This window comes from Acanthopagrus latus, chromosome 6 (assembly GCF_904848185.1).
Source record: "Acanthopagrus latus isolate v.2019 chromosome 6, fAcaLat1.1, whole genome shotgun sequence".
In the NCBI taxonomy this organism is placed as follows: domain Eukaryota; kingdom Metazoa; phylum Chordata; class Actinopteri; order Spariformes; family Sparidae; genus Acanthopagrus; species Acanthopagrus latus.
Genome location: NC_051044.1, coordinates 33,751,137 through 33,765,575, shown reverse-complemented (window position 1 = coordinate 33,765,575; position 14,439 = coordinate 33,751,137). Strand labels below are relative to the sequence as shown.

The window sequence follows — 14,439 nt, the reverse complement described above, 5'->3', positions numbered from 1 at the left end:
TATTACAAATGAGATTCTTATAAACTGCATAAACAAGGAAGCAAAAACATAAGCACAAATTAAACCAAGTGATCTTAAGATTAATAAAATGCCACCAAGAAGCTTTTTACTGTTCAGTTGGGTGAATCAAATGTCAAACATCAGCAGTGTGAAGTAAGAAGACACATACCACTCTTTTTACAAACTGGTCATGAATGGTGTCCTCAACAAACAGTCTGCCAGCTGCAATGCAGTTCTCTCCCTTGTTAAAGAACACAGAGCTCATGCCCTGAAATGCAACCAGAACACACAGTGTTTTTTTCTTCAACTGTCTCAATGTGTGCAAAATTAATTATGCTCCCATAAATGAACTGACCATGCGCACAGCTTTGTCCATGTCACAGTCACTAAAGATGATAAGGGGAGACTTTCCTCCCAGCTCCAGAGACACCTTCTTTACATTACTGACTGCACAGCTTTAGACAAAGAAAACACAGGTACACAAGGGTGAGACGGCATGTTACATTTTGTTTTGACAGTTTTTTTAAAAATGTACTTAAGCATTCACCTCTTCATGATGTGTTTTCCAATCTCAGTGGAACCTGTAAAGCCCAGTTTACGGACATCAGGATGGTCAGACAGGCGCTGTCCCACCAGAGCACCTAGAAGAAAAGGAGGAGTTTAATGAATATGTATTCATTAGCCAATTAATGTCCACAAGGAACTTTTTATCATTTTTTTGATAGCACTTAAAAGCACAAATCTAGTAACGTTTTTCAAATTGGTCGAAGTACAATACTAAAACTGGTCTACCACCAGTCTACCAAAACAGGATAAATATGTTAAATCAAATAAGAAATGGGAGCTACCCCATGCACAACAGGGCTCCTCCTCTGGGTGCAGCCAGTACAAAGCAAGTCACAGTGGAGAAAACAATATCCTCAGAATTAAGTACAATCTAATTCATCTAACAATAAATAGAGACTTTTCCCTCATACAGGTAAATAATACAAGATTTAAGAGTTTATTACCTGTATGTCTACACCTCTATATGCTAAAATGGCCATGTGGCTTTGTATATGTAGGCCAAACAAAGCCCAATCTGGCATCATCTCAAATTGAGAATAGATGAACATAAAGTAGCCATAACAAATGAGAACTTGGATTACGTCTTGGAGTAGCAATATCATAACTCCTTTATTGAAAAGGGAAGCATATTAGATAAGTAATGACGAATGTACGTAAAGTTGAGCCACAAAAACATCCCTCCTGGCACAACCCCTCACCTTCCCCTCCCCCATTAAATAGGCATGTCATATTTTTGTAATATATCTTGCATTTTGTATAGTAAATTAAGTAAAATGTTTCGCCTCATATGTTTTTTTATATTTCTGATATTTTATAGCATAGCATACATTCTGATTATAATGAACTTTGTCCTTGTTTGATATGTTCTTTACGAGGAAAGTTAGGTACTTAATACTATTGTATATTTATGATATCCTATGAAATTGTATACATGCTAGGTTTCTGTGATCAAATCAGCCTTTTTTGTATTCTGATGTTATTATTATTATCATTGTTATTATTATTTGTGCCTCATTGTTTTATGTAAAATGGTAATGTAGGTTTATGAATTTGACTTTGTTGGATTCTCTGCTGCTCCGATTATTTAAAGAAATACCTGCTGACAATTAAGTACAGAAGGAATCTGAAGAAGCTGCAGGCCAAACGCATAGTTCCTCCTTTTTGTTTTAATGTAATATATAACAAAATAGGGTCAATCTGTTCTTGTATGCTGGAATATTAATAATAATAATAATAATAATAATAATAATAATAATAATAATAATAAACTTTATATCTATAGCACTTTTAAAAACAAGGTTTACAAAGTGCTTCGACAGACAAAGCAAAAAAGCAATTTACAATTACAAAGGACGATAAAATCGCTTGCATGAAATGGTTGAAATAACAGAGGTAATGATTCAAAATTGGTAAAGTGGGTGAGATAAAAGAGAGGAAAATAAATAAAGTAGGTGAAATAACAGAAATGTAATAAATAAAATAAATAAAATAACACAAAAAAAACCTCAAAGACAGCTGGAATAAAAATAAACATACAAAGCCACACCACATCACCTAAAGGCAAGTCTATAAAAAGAGTTTTAAGAAGTGATTTAAAAGAATTTACCGATCCTGTGATAATCCCTGCCTAAACTCCTCAGGCAGGGCATTCCAAAGTCGAGGGGCCCTGATGACGAAGGCACAGTCCCCTCTAGTTTTTAGTCTCGACTTTGGAATGGTTAGGAGGGCCCCGCCTGAGGATCTAAGGCTGCGAGCTGGCTCATAGGGAATCAAATTAGCTATAATATAGCTCAGAGCCAGACCTGAGTGTGCTTTAAAAGTGATCAGGAAAGCCAAAATTGGAGTGACTGTGTTAACATCTGTTAAAACCTGTTAGAAGCCTCGCTGCTGAATTCTGAACCAGTTGGAGGTGAGAGAGATTTTTGATTAATGCCGGAGAGAAGGGAGTTGCAGTAGTCTAATCTTGAAAAGATGAATGCGTGAATTACTTTTTCCAGATCGGGGGGTGTGAGCATATGTTTTATTCTGGAAATGGAGCGTAGTTGATAGAAGCAGGACTGGACCAGTTTATTGATATGGGGGATGAAAGTCAGCTCTGTGTCAAAGAGTACACCTAGGTATCTAGCAGTGGGTTTTATGTTGACGGAGAGGGGACCAAGGGTTTGCTGGTAATGACTAATTTTGTTAGGGGGAGGTGATTTTGGTGTTGTTAAGCCATAAGAAATTTTGGGCCATCCAACTATTAATTTCGTTAAGGCAGTCTAAGATTGCAGCTAGGCTTCCAGGGTCACCGGGCCTCAGTGGAAGGTATATTTGTGTGTCGTCTGCATAGCAATGGAACGATACATTATGATGTTTAATAATCTGGCCAAGTGGGAGCATAAAAATAGAAAATAAAATCGGGCCTAAAATAGAACTGTGCGGTACACCACAGATAATTGAGGTTGTAGATGTGCAATAATTACCTGTGGTGACCGAGAAGTTCACATTGTCATATGTAGGCACATGTCTTGACAGTGCTAAATTTTGTGATTTCAGCTCTATCAGAAAACAAGCCTCTGTGGGGCTTCTGTCATTAATAGGTTTGTCAACATCAGCTTACTATGACCAGTGGCTAAGCGTGTGTTCCTACCTGATCCAGGCAGAATGTTAATCACTCCTTTGGGAAGCCCCGCCCTTGCTGCCAACTCAGCAAACTTCAGTGCTGTCAGTGGAGTCACCTGAAAACAAATGACTTGTTTTTAGCCACACTAGCAGCTGAAGAGGGATGGCAATAGCAGTCTATCAGCATGTCCACTGCTGTGGTCGAGAACACTGAATTCTCTTGAGAACTTCTGGGTGGACTGCTGTGACTTTTGTTTAATTGTTTGTGTTACCAGGAAGATTCATTCTAAAAGTATTTATGTTTTCAGTTTCCACTTCACAACACTCATCATCCACTTGAAAGATCAGCACAAACTTGGATTCAGATGCAACGGTTACTAAACAATGCATCACAATTACCTCTAACGTCACCATGAGGTTTGTACTTGTTGTTTTAACCAAAGTGTCTTGACCAGTATTAGATGGATTGCTGATATGTGGCATATCAGTTCATGTTCCCCTTCAATGCATTGTACTCACATTCTTGATTTTTTTTTCATCTAAATCTTTAAAATCTAATTTTTTAAAATAATTATCAGTTATCTGTCCTGCCAAATTCATGAAATTCCCATCCAACTGGGCTTTTATTAGCATAATAAAATACTAAACTAAGATGGGGAACATGTTAAACGTAAACTATGCTGGATTTTCCTTTACAAAAAAGAAAAAAAAAATGATGGATAGACTTGCACAGAAATAATTTCATAATAATTTTGTGATGAGTTTATATTTGCAGAGGACCTGCCATCTGTTTGTATTTTTTAGTTTTACTGTGTTTATTTACTGAGATGTTTGTGTGTTAGCCTTTGGACAGTGGTGTGTAGTCCTCAGCCAATAACAGCAAACAGAGGATAAGGGTGATTGGGTAACATCTCAGCATTAAACGCATTTCAGCTGCATTCACTGAAAATCTGCAGAGTTGAATGGAGGTTTGAGTCTGCTAATTTTTATTGTAGAATGTGACCACTATGAAACTGTGAGAATAACATTTTATTTCTCAGATTCCCTGCTTTGTTCTCACCAACACCATTCACTCTCTTCATTCACTCTCTATTGTGTGTTGCAATCGAAAATCAACTCACATCTGTATGAGAAACCTGAGAGAAAAAACTTTTTTAAAAGTAAGTGTTTTCAGCTCTCAGTAATTTTGTAGCCTCTAATTTAATCTCTTTAGCTTCCCTCATCCTGTTTGTACTTTTAAACATCTGCTGTGTGTTTACTGTTTTCTTTGTGTTCACATTCAGCAGTTTCAGTGGTCATGCTTAACTACTGCTGATGAAAACACAATGTTTCCTGTAATGCTGCATCGCAATGAAAGCTGTCAAATCACAAAATATTGGGGGGGGGGGGGCTTTATTGTGAAGAAGCAATAGGAAATGAAATATGTTCATAACTGAATAAGCAGAGCCACTTTGTTAGCAGTGATTCTTCAATAGTACTGTGGTAGCGACACTTGCACATCATTAGTTGAGGACACACCCTCATGCCGGTAACCCAGTTTTGGTGGAAAAACAAATCCCTGCCACATCAAGTCAAACTGAGTAGAACCAAGCCAGTAGATGTGATGGAAAAACAGCACAAGTTACTTGGCCACTGCTGCTTTCTCTCTCTGTGTCTCGCCCCTTGAGCCACGGAGGATGGGCCAACTTTGAATGGTGTGTGTACAAACACAACTGACAGATCCTGCAGAGTACCACACCTTTCATATTTACATGCTGCTAACTTCAGTTAGCCACGTCATTGTGTCATTATGAACAGTGACATGGCTAACAAGGCCACTAGCATGGCAGAAGACTCTTAGTCTTAGTCTCTTAGTTTTAATTCACTCAACAGGATTACTGTGGATTGCACTGCCATGTCTTTTAGTCTTCTCTGGACTGACCGCCAGTGTGGAAGCTCACCTGAGCAGGTTTGAGGACAACTGTGTTTCCAGCTGCCAGGCAGGCTGCTGTCTTCCAGGCCAGCATCATCAGAGGGTAGTTCCATGGGATCACAATGGCACACACTCTGAGAAGAAAAGAGGGGAGGATGCAGGTGCTTTTTTTCAGCTGTAAAAAACATCTATTCATGTAATATTAGAAACAAAACATTGGGATGACTCTGTTATTAAAGGTAACAACTTTAAGCCTCATGTGCTCAAGATTTTTTTTGCTTCCCATTTTACTAACTTGGAACAAAAAAATAGAAAAAAGGCGAATGATATCTATTTCTACTGAAAAAAATCCACTAATCCATCTCTTACCCTATTGGTTCCTTCTTGGTGAAGGTGAGGTTACGGTTGGGTCTGGCCTGGTTGATAGGGATGGTGCTGCCCTATGAAAAGGTAACATAATTTAGTATTTCCACGTATGTATGCATATTCTATAACTGGCTGGCCATACATCGCTATTATTTAGTGTTCATCAAAGTTTTATCTGATTTTATGACTGTCATTGTCTTACTTGGATTTTGTCACACCAGCCAGCAAAGTAGCGAAAGGTCTGGATGGACATGCCCACATGAGTCTTCAGGGCCAGAGTGTAAACAGCTCCAGAGTCAATGGCTTCAATGGTGGCCAGCTCCTCCTGGTGCTCCTCCATCAGGTCAGCCAGCCTGCAGGTGGGTGGAGAAGCAGAGGAGAGACAGGGTCATTGACATTATGGATCATGCTTGAAAATGTGGCAGCATTTCATTATTTTTCTTTGCCCAGTTGCAGTATGTAATTTGCTGCCATTTAGAGTCTTCAATCCAAGCAACGAGTACAAAAGTTATAGCTTGATGATGGTGTAAAATAATGTGGAGTCATGTTAGTTGCTGTCTTCATTTTCAAAGTTTTTGGATGAAGTCTTGTTTTAAAATGTCATTTAAGCAATATCACACAAGAGGGAGTGCGGCTGTACTGTGTAACAGCACTGGTGTGATTCGGTGGTAGGCTGCAGATAATCACACCAGTGCTGTTATACAGTATAACCGCAAGATCGCGAGTGTGATATTGCTTTTATACAACAGTTCTACAAGCGCATTTTATTAGTTTTATTAGTTTTAGCAGTAAACCACAAGAGATTATGATTTGTTTATATAATTAAACATTTATTTGGCTCCGCCAACACAAATAGTTCCGTAACTGGAAGGGAGACTAGGCTGTTGTCAGGCAACACAAACATTTCCTCCAGACCGGTACTGTGCCGCTACTTGTATCATTTACATTCATCTGAATGGTTCCATTTATCATGCAACCACTAAAATAAGAGTCCAATGACAGTTGCTTTGGTAGCATGATGTGTGTTTCTGATGAATTAACAGCTCAATCAGACAGCACGTCGCTCCATCGTTTTCGGCTCTCCATAGATAGTCTCCAGTAATTTTTGAGTGAGCTTTCAGACCTGCAAAACAAGTTTTTGTTTAGATATGTATTTTATATTCAAACTGCGACACAGTATCTATGAATCAAAAGCATCTCACCTATGCCCGCTCACTGACAAGATCTCCCTCGCCTTGAGTCCGGCATCAGACAGCTTCTGTGTGACAGTGGCTCTCAGGCTGTCTTGGTGTAAGACTTGTGTGTCCCTGCCTCCTTGCACATCCTGGGTAACATCTGTGACAGCTGGTTTACTCCCAGGGGAACAGCGGTATACCAGAAGCTGTCTGTCGCCACTGTTACCCTCCTCAGCTGCAGATAGATTGCATCAGGTGGAATTTTCTTTAGATATTTTTTGAGCGACGTTACCGGGCAGAGAGCATTACCTCGCTCCTCATACATAGCGCCCCTCTGGTTTTCTCTGTCTCTCTCAAGTGGGTCATTATGATATTTTGTTTCTTCGTTGATCGTCATGGTGAAATATTTTGCTCCATTGTCATCACATTTAAGGATGAATGAGTCAGGTCTGAGATCCCAATTCCCCTCTTTGCCCCTGTGTCCAAAGTGCAACTGAATATCATACCAGACTTTGTTCAGCAAGCCTTTCAGATTGTCTGGGCTCAGTGCTGAAGAGTATTTTAAGATGCACTGGTCTTCAGGTGAGATCGGGGGTTGGAGTGTTGTTCTGTCCTTCCTTGCCCTTCTTATGTCTTTGACAACTCTGTTGAAGACATTGTTAGGTGGTATAAACTCTGGGTCCTGCATAAAGTTCCATGAACGGCTCACAGGAGGTTCGCTGATGTAACAATTTAATCCAGCCCGATGTCCCGGGTAGCTGCTGATGCTGTACAGCTCTCCTTTAGTTGTCCGGATTGATCCATAAAGCTGCCTCAACACTGTGTTCAGCTCTCTCTGACTAACTGACTGAAAGTTTACCTCGATATTTTTCAGATTCAGCCAAGTCTGAAGGCAGTTCAGAGCCCAGGTTGTGCTTTACAGTGTTGGCTTCATTTTTGCTCTTCTCTAATTTGTCGAGGTCGGCTGATGTCATATCAACACACCTGGTTTGCGCTGATGTATCCCGGGCTCTCTCCTTCCCTTCGTCCTCCTCTGAGTCTGACCATTCATAATTTAAATCAGATGTAATTTGTGGAAATATGTCCATCTTTGCGGTGTAAAGTTTGCCACAATCCAAGACAGGTTGGCAACTGATGTAACGTTAATTAACGGTACCTGGAACATCTGCGCAGCAGAGTGATATGTCTGTAAAAAGTCCCAGTGTGGTTTTACTCTATATCAGTACTCATGGAATGCCTCTTGTCCAATCAAATTGTGTGGTCAGAACAAACTGTTGTATAAATTATGTTAAGTCATGTTTCCCAACTTTCTTCCTCACTCGTTTTCAAATCATCTGGTGTTTACCCAGTAGTCGTGGTGACAGAAATGAAACAGAGAAAATTTCTCTGGGTTGAACACTGAAAAACTTATAATTTCAGAACACAACTCAACAACATCTATAACAGGACTACACATTTATAGACATTTTAATGCAAAAATACTGCATAATATTATATATCTTTAAATATCAAAGACTCCTCTAAGATTACCTTCAGTCAAACTTACTTTGGAGTTTACTTGTTAACAAATTGACGTTCCCACCAAAACACCCTGGATATGTCATAGAAGTATAACAACCACATTAAAAGAATTTCCTTCCATATTAAATATTTTCACTGATATTTTGGAATATTTTTAAAATATTGTTAACATTCTTCTTTGCTTGCTACAGGTCTCTCCTTCACTATCACTCTTGGCACATTGCTACAATTCTTGGTATGTAGAATAACATGGACCTGGCAGCAGGATTGTGAATTGTGGTGCCTGCATACTCTGTCCTTGTGCTCACACATTAGATGCAAACAAGAACCAACTCATCCAAACATTAAATAACTCCATTAAGAAAAAGGAAAAAAGGTTACTAGCTGTCATGACTAGATTAAGTTGATGGGGGCCTTCAGCCAATGACCTATGACTTGGATGCATGGTACACACAGAATAAACAGTTAAGGTTTAGTATGTGGCCTACAAAGACAATAATGTATTTGTGATGATATTTTGCCTGTAGAGTTTAAGCAAAACCATAATGACCACAATTTAGTTTAGAGAGAACTGCACTGACTGGTAGATGAGTCTGCCTCTGTCTCTGGGGTTCATTTTGGCCCACTCTCCTTCTTCAAAGGCCTCCTTAGCAGCAGCTACTGCCTTGTCCACATCACTTATCTGAGCCAGAGACACGTCACATATGGCCTGCAGGACAAATAGATTAAGATACATTAGGACATCAAATCAAAGAGCCAACGGACTGAACAGCAGCACTCCACCCGAGGTGTTACACCAATATTAATGGCATACATTTTGTCTTTATCTCGTCTTTCCATCCTTACCATGCCGTCAGTGGGGTTGATGGTCTTATATGTCTTTCCTCCATCTGCATCAACAAACTCTCCATTAATAAACAGCTGATGAGGCATCTTAATGGTCATGTTGTTAATGTTCTTCTCCACCTGAGGAATTAAACAGTGTACAAGACAGCAGTCATCACACTGTTTATTATGTTACTAGTCAGTAACAGCAGTTCTGAGAATTGAAACACAGCCAATGTGCTCACATAATCGACGACAAGTTCTTCTTCATTGTCCTCCCCACGGAGCTTCCTGATGCACAGCTGGATGAATTCCTGGAAAGTGGTGTTCATGTAGACGTCTTCATTCTGCAGCTGGCAGCTACTGGCCTGAAGCTTCACCTCCTCCACAAGTCTGAAGAAAACAATAGCAGACAGAGAAGAAACAGGATTAATTCATGGGAATTCTCTGCTCACCAGTGGTATTGTAAGCTAATGTTTTCAAACAAACTCATTCAGCCCCATCCTAACCCTTACCCTTTTGCAGATATTTGGTCATACATCAAAGTATTGAACAAACAGAAATTTTGACATGATCATGGTGCTAGATAAAAAATCAGGAGATTAAGCAATTAAAATCCATCCTCCAGGGAACAATATATAAATTAGATAAATATATAAATTTCATGGCAGCCCATCCAATAGTTCTATAGTTCTCCAATAAAGTCAATCCTCTTAATGGCCCTAGAGCAGGTGTAGTGTAAAATAACCATAGTAAGTAGATAGTGGTCAGTATAAAATAACCACAGTTAGTAAATAGTGACTAATGGTAACTGATAATAACTGTTATAATGATAAAAGTAAGAAACAAAGGGTAACAAGTGTGAAAGAGTTGCTGAAACATACTACTGGGCACCAGCTAACTGAAAAGTGCATCTACTGATTCAAGCGGCTATAGTCAGATAATGTGAAATGTGACAATGTAACCACAAATCTAAGAATTACATCATATAAACAAATATGTCACACTTTCATTAAGTTTAAAAATATAATGCAAAGAGTGATCAGATCTAATGGGATGCATCAAGAAAGGGAGTTAACAGGAAGCCTGAAGGCCTCAAGGCCAGAGTTTCTAAGAGCCAGTGATAAGGACACAGGGAGGGCACCTTCTTAAAAAAAACAAAGCGAGGCAAAGAGCAACTGGTCGACATGCAGTTCAGCACGTACCCCAATCTTCGCGCACGCACAGATGGTAATACTGGGTTTTTCCACTAGAGGTACGGGGATTTTCCATAAGAAAAATGGGATTTTTCCATAGAGAAATAGCAGTGTCAGCAGAAATTTAGAAGAATAGGGATTGGTTGAGGCCATGATATCCGAATGGACACACCTATTTTTCTGTGTTTAAAAGAGGATGTTTGGGGCTTTGAGCCTCGGCTCAGTTTGGTTTTTTTTTTGGTTTTTTTATGGACTTTGTCTGTGTCTGATCCTGTTCTTTTTTGCCGGCAAATAAAGTCCTACTGCACTCAGCCTTTAAGACTGCTTGTGACTTTTTGATCTTTGAAATCTTTTGGACCAACTGAGAAAAGTGAAGTCGATATACGACACACATAGATTTTTTTCAATGAACCAAAGGTCCATGTATTGAGGTCGGTCAGGCCACATGCAATAATATTGTAATATTCAAAAGAAAATGTCCTTTTCATTCAAAACAACAACGAAAATATTAACGCAGTCATGCATTATTTTATTATTTATGCCTCTGAGAATGGCTTCTTGTGCTTACCCAAAATCCACACCACTCTAAGTGAGCACTCTGTTGCTTTTTTGTGTCATAGATGTGACAAGATTCCTGCTTGGAACTTGATATGATGATTTCAATGACGATGAATGGAAATTTTTCAGTCCATTCTTCTTTGAATTGCCGATTTTCATTTATTTTAGCAGTGAACTTGGAACACGCCATTTTAGTGCAATCTAGGCTCCTACAGCCGGCAAAATGTCAATATGCGAACTGCTCCAAAAACAAAAGTGATTTTGTCACTTTCTTTGTGTTAAAATCTGTTTTTTAGAGCGAGCATGACAGCTACGCTAGCGTAAACACAGAGTCCAACAAGTTCAATCGGAAGAGCATACCTGACTACCGCTATGAACCGTGGGTAAACTCACAAAGTCAGAAATAAGGTGGAGAGAAGGAAAGACTTTGACCTGCTGGTGGCACTACAGGAAAAGACGGGGGATCAGCTACTTTCATGTAAATGTTTCATTCTGAACTATGAACGTCTGAAATTTAGCCAGTGTATTAGGGTAACCAAAGGGGTAGAACCCTATTGAGTTTGTGCCGTTTTTTTATTATTTGTTGTCTGCCGTTTGAGCTCAAATTCCCGTGAGCTGGAATTGGCCAGAAACTTGAAACTTGACTGAATGATTGGAAATGATGTGCATCAACGTTTACTAAAATATGAGCCCAGTCAGCCAGATGGTGGAGCTGTAATTAAGGCTTGAAAATGGTCTTTGAGATATGCAAGTGTAGCATTTATAGCACCCCCTATAGGTTGAGCTCAACGTGCTTTGGTAGGCAGATTCCCAGTCCCCTTGTGTACCTACCCACCAAGTTTTGTGATGATGGGGCAAAGGGTGTGGGAGTTATGGCCCATCATTTCTAAGCCCTGCCCATTGCAAAAATACATTTGTCTTTTAATCCCCTGACACCATATACTAAAAAGGTACTGATAGAAGCAGTCTATTCTATTCTAAGTTCAATTCATTTTACTGTTTTTCACATTATGCAAATTAGCAAAAAATCTAGGTTCTGCTTTATGGTTTTATGATGCTTTTTTGTGGAACACATTGAGCTAGATTTCTGTATCAAATTTCAAGTCAATCAGACTTATGGTGTGAGGGGTGTGGCCTTCCCAAAAACGCATTTTCAAGCCTTAATTACAGCACCACCATCTGGCTGACTGGGCTCATATTTTCATAAAGTTGATGCACATCATTTCCAATCATTGGGCCAAGTTTCAAGTTTCTGGCCCATTGCAGCGCACGGGAATTTGAGCTCAAGCAGCAGACAACAAATAACAAATATAGCCCCAAGCGACAGTCTGCAGGTTCTAACGTCTTTCGCCCCAAACCGGCCACCCTGACCCTCATCTCCCACAGTTGATGACATTGGCTGCCATGTTCCTCAAAGATCTGTGCAACACATAACCATGATAAGCCCCAGATTTCTCCAAATTGGTCTTTCAGCTACATGTTGATGGCATTTATAGCGCGCCCAATAGGTTGCTTTAGTAGGCAGAATCCCAGTCCCATTGTGAACCTACAAACCAAGTGTTATGATGATAGGGCAAAGGGAGTGGGAGTCATTTCTAAGCCCCGCCCCATTGGTCCACCTCAGTCTGGCTCATTTATATTAGAAAGTTGTCTTTTCATCCCCCAAAGCCATATACCAAATTTGGTGTTGATAGAGTCAATCTTCAAAAGTTCTATTCATTTTACTGCTTTTCACATTATGCAAATTAGCAAAAAAATTTAGGTAGGCAGAGCTTCATGGTACAAGAGGCTGTTTATTAGAGCACATGAAGCTCCACAGATTTCCGCTTCGGGGTTCGAACATTAATTAGTCATATTTTTATGAAGTCATATATATAACAGAATAAAACTTTTGAATAGTTTTTTTTATTTTTTTCCAGCAAATTCATTCCCTTTTTTCTTTCATGACTAATTTTCATTGCTAGTGAAAGTCCCAAAAACAGTTCTTGTCCTCTGAAAAGCAAAGGCAAACATGCTGGTGTATCCTTTATTGCAGTGTCTGCAGCATCCCCTCCCTGTCTTCACTGGGAAATGCTCAACTAGGTACTTGCGCACATCCAAGGGGAGGTATGCACATCTGTTGGATGGTCTCTTCTGAGCATTCAGAGGGTTTCCTGATGTCACTTTCTGTGTTGCTGGGCCCCCTTTGCCTGAAGATGGTCATCCTCTCTTTGGAGTGTTGTGTTCACCAAGATGAGAGAGGATGCTAGCTGTACCCAAAACTGTCGAGGATGATGGTTTGCCAGAAGATGTACATGTACCAGCGATGGGATTTGATGGGGAACTTATATTTGGCTGTAAATGAGTCTGACAAATCCACATCTCCCATTTACTTGTTGTAGGCACCAACAATGCAAGGCTTCTCAACTTAAATGTAGATTTGGTTGGCTTTGTCCCAGCCTAGAATCTTCTGCACAGTTTCAGATCAAACAAAGGATGACACAAGTGTGATGGCCCTGTTGTCATACCATTCGACAGCACAGATGTTGTGATTCCCCTCCACTCTGATATCATAGCTTCCTCCCCCCTTTTTCTTCAAGCTCTTCTCATCTTCAAGGTTAGGGTTGCCTGGCTGTTCTCACGTAATGATTTCCTCGATCAAGGAGCTTCAATAATAATGGGACACAGGTGGAGTAGTTGTCAACATACATTTTGTAGTTCTGACCTCCTGGAAGTGTGGAAGCAAGCTTCATCACAACATCAACTGAAAATCCAAGTTCAGATTTGGCTCGTATTCCATTGACATCAAAGTCACACATCATGCCGGAGATTCCAGTTCTCACCCACACTTCGAATCCCCATGGGTTTGGCTTGCCTTGCATATATTGCTTGATTTGCTTAATTTCCCCTTGAAAGGAATCATCATCTCATCTAGTTGAGTTGAGCTTTTCTGGTACCACCTGTGGGCATTTCCCTCTGGCTAATGGCTTAACCTATGCTCTCTACTTATCATGCTATAAGAATATGCATCCCAATCACCAGCCATTTAGTCACACAATACTGCCTTGACATGACAATACTGCTTGTTATGCTCTCTAATTATCATACTTAAAGGACAACATGCATGCCTCCACTGACATCTTCACCCCACATTCAGGAGCATTTTCACCTTTCCCAGAACTGAACTGTCTGTTGATTTCCTCTTTGTGGACAAAGTCATGGAATTTTAGGTCAGTCTGATCAAATTAACTACATTTCTTAAATCAGTCAAATTTGATCAGAACACAACCCAAAGATAGTATGTACACTGTCCATGGGTAAAGAAAATACTCTGTTTCAGGCAGTGGTGTAGCGGAGGTAATACAACCTGTTTGTGCCCACTGCAACAAGCATGCGAATTTGACTACCACACCCACCCAGTGTTGTAGAATTGCCACAAACATAACAAGCCCTAAATAAAATTTGATGAATCTATTCCACAATAACTACATATGTACTTGTTCTAGACATTGTAATAGCAACAAAAAAAATGTAAAATACATTTTACATAGTAAAATCTGATGAATCTATTCCAATGAAACAAAGAGATGTTGTTCAAAGGAAATCTTGAGAGGTTGTGTGACTTGGCCATTAGGTGGGACTTATTAACAAATTCACTATCCAATAGCATTGTGAGACTGAACAATAGGACCCAATGACTATGTAAATGTCGTAAAAAATAGAATAAAATATAACA

General features: G+C 39.6%; 1 protein-coding gene across 1 annotated transcript in view; it reads right to left on the bottom strand.

Annotated features, from left to right (window-relative positions):
• The window catches only part of aldh1l1 (aldehyde dehydrogenase 1 family, member L1), a 70,883-nt gene that overhangs the window by 18,287 nt on the left and 38,157 nt on the right, over positions 1-14,439 (bottom strand). Inside the window, exons 10-19 of the mRNA XM_037100778.1 lie at positions 9,216-9,363; positions 8,992-9,111; positions 8,727-8,854; positions 5,652-5,802; positions 5,453-5,523; positions 5,112-5,217; positions 3,200-3,287; positions 548-641; positions 356-455; positions 170-268 (exon numbers count right to left, since the gene is read on the bottom strand). Of these exons, the coding sequence (XP_036956673.1) occupies positions 170-268; positions 356-455; positions 548-641; positions 3,200-3,287; positions 5,112-5,217; positions 5,453-5,523; positions 5,652-5,802; positions 8,727-8,854; positions 8,992-9,111; positions 9,216-9,363 (1,105 nt within the window). The remainder of the gene's footprint in view (positions 1-169; positions 269-355; positions 456-547; positions 642-3,199; positions 3,288-5,111; positions 5,218-5,452; positions 5,524-5,651; positions 5,803-8,726; positions 8,855-8,991; positions 9,112-9,215; positions 9,364-14,439) is intronic.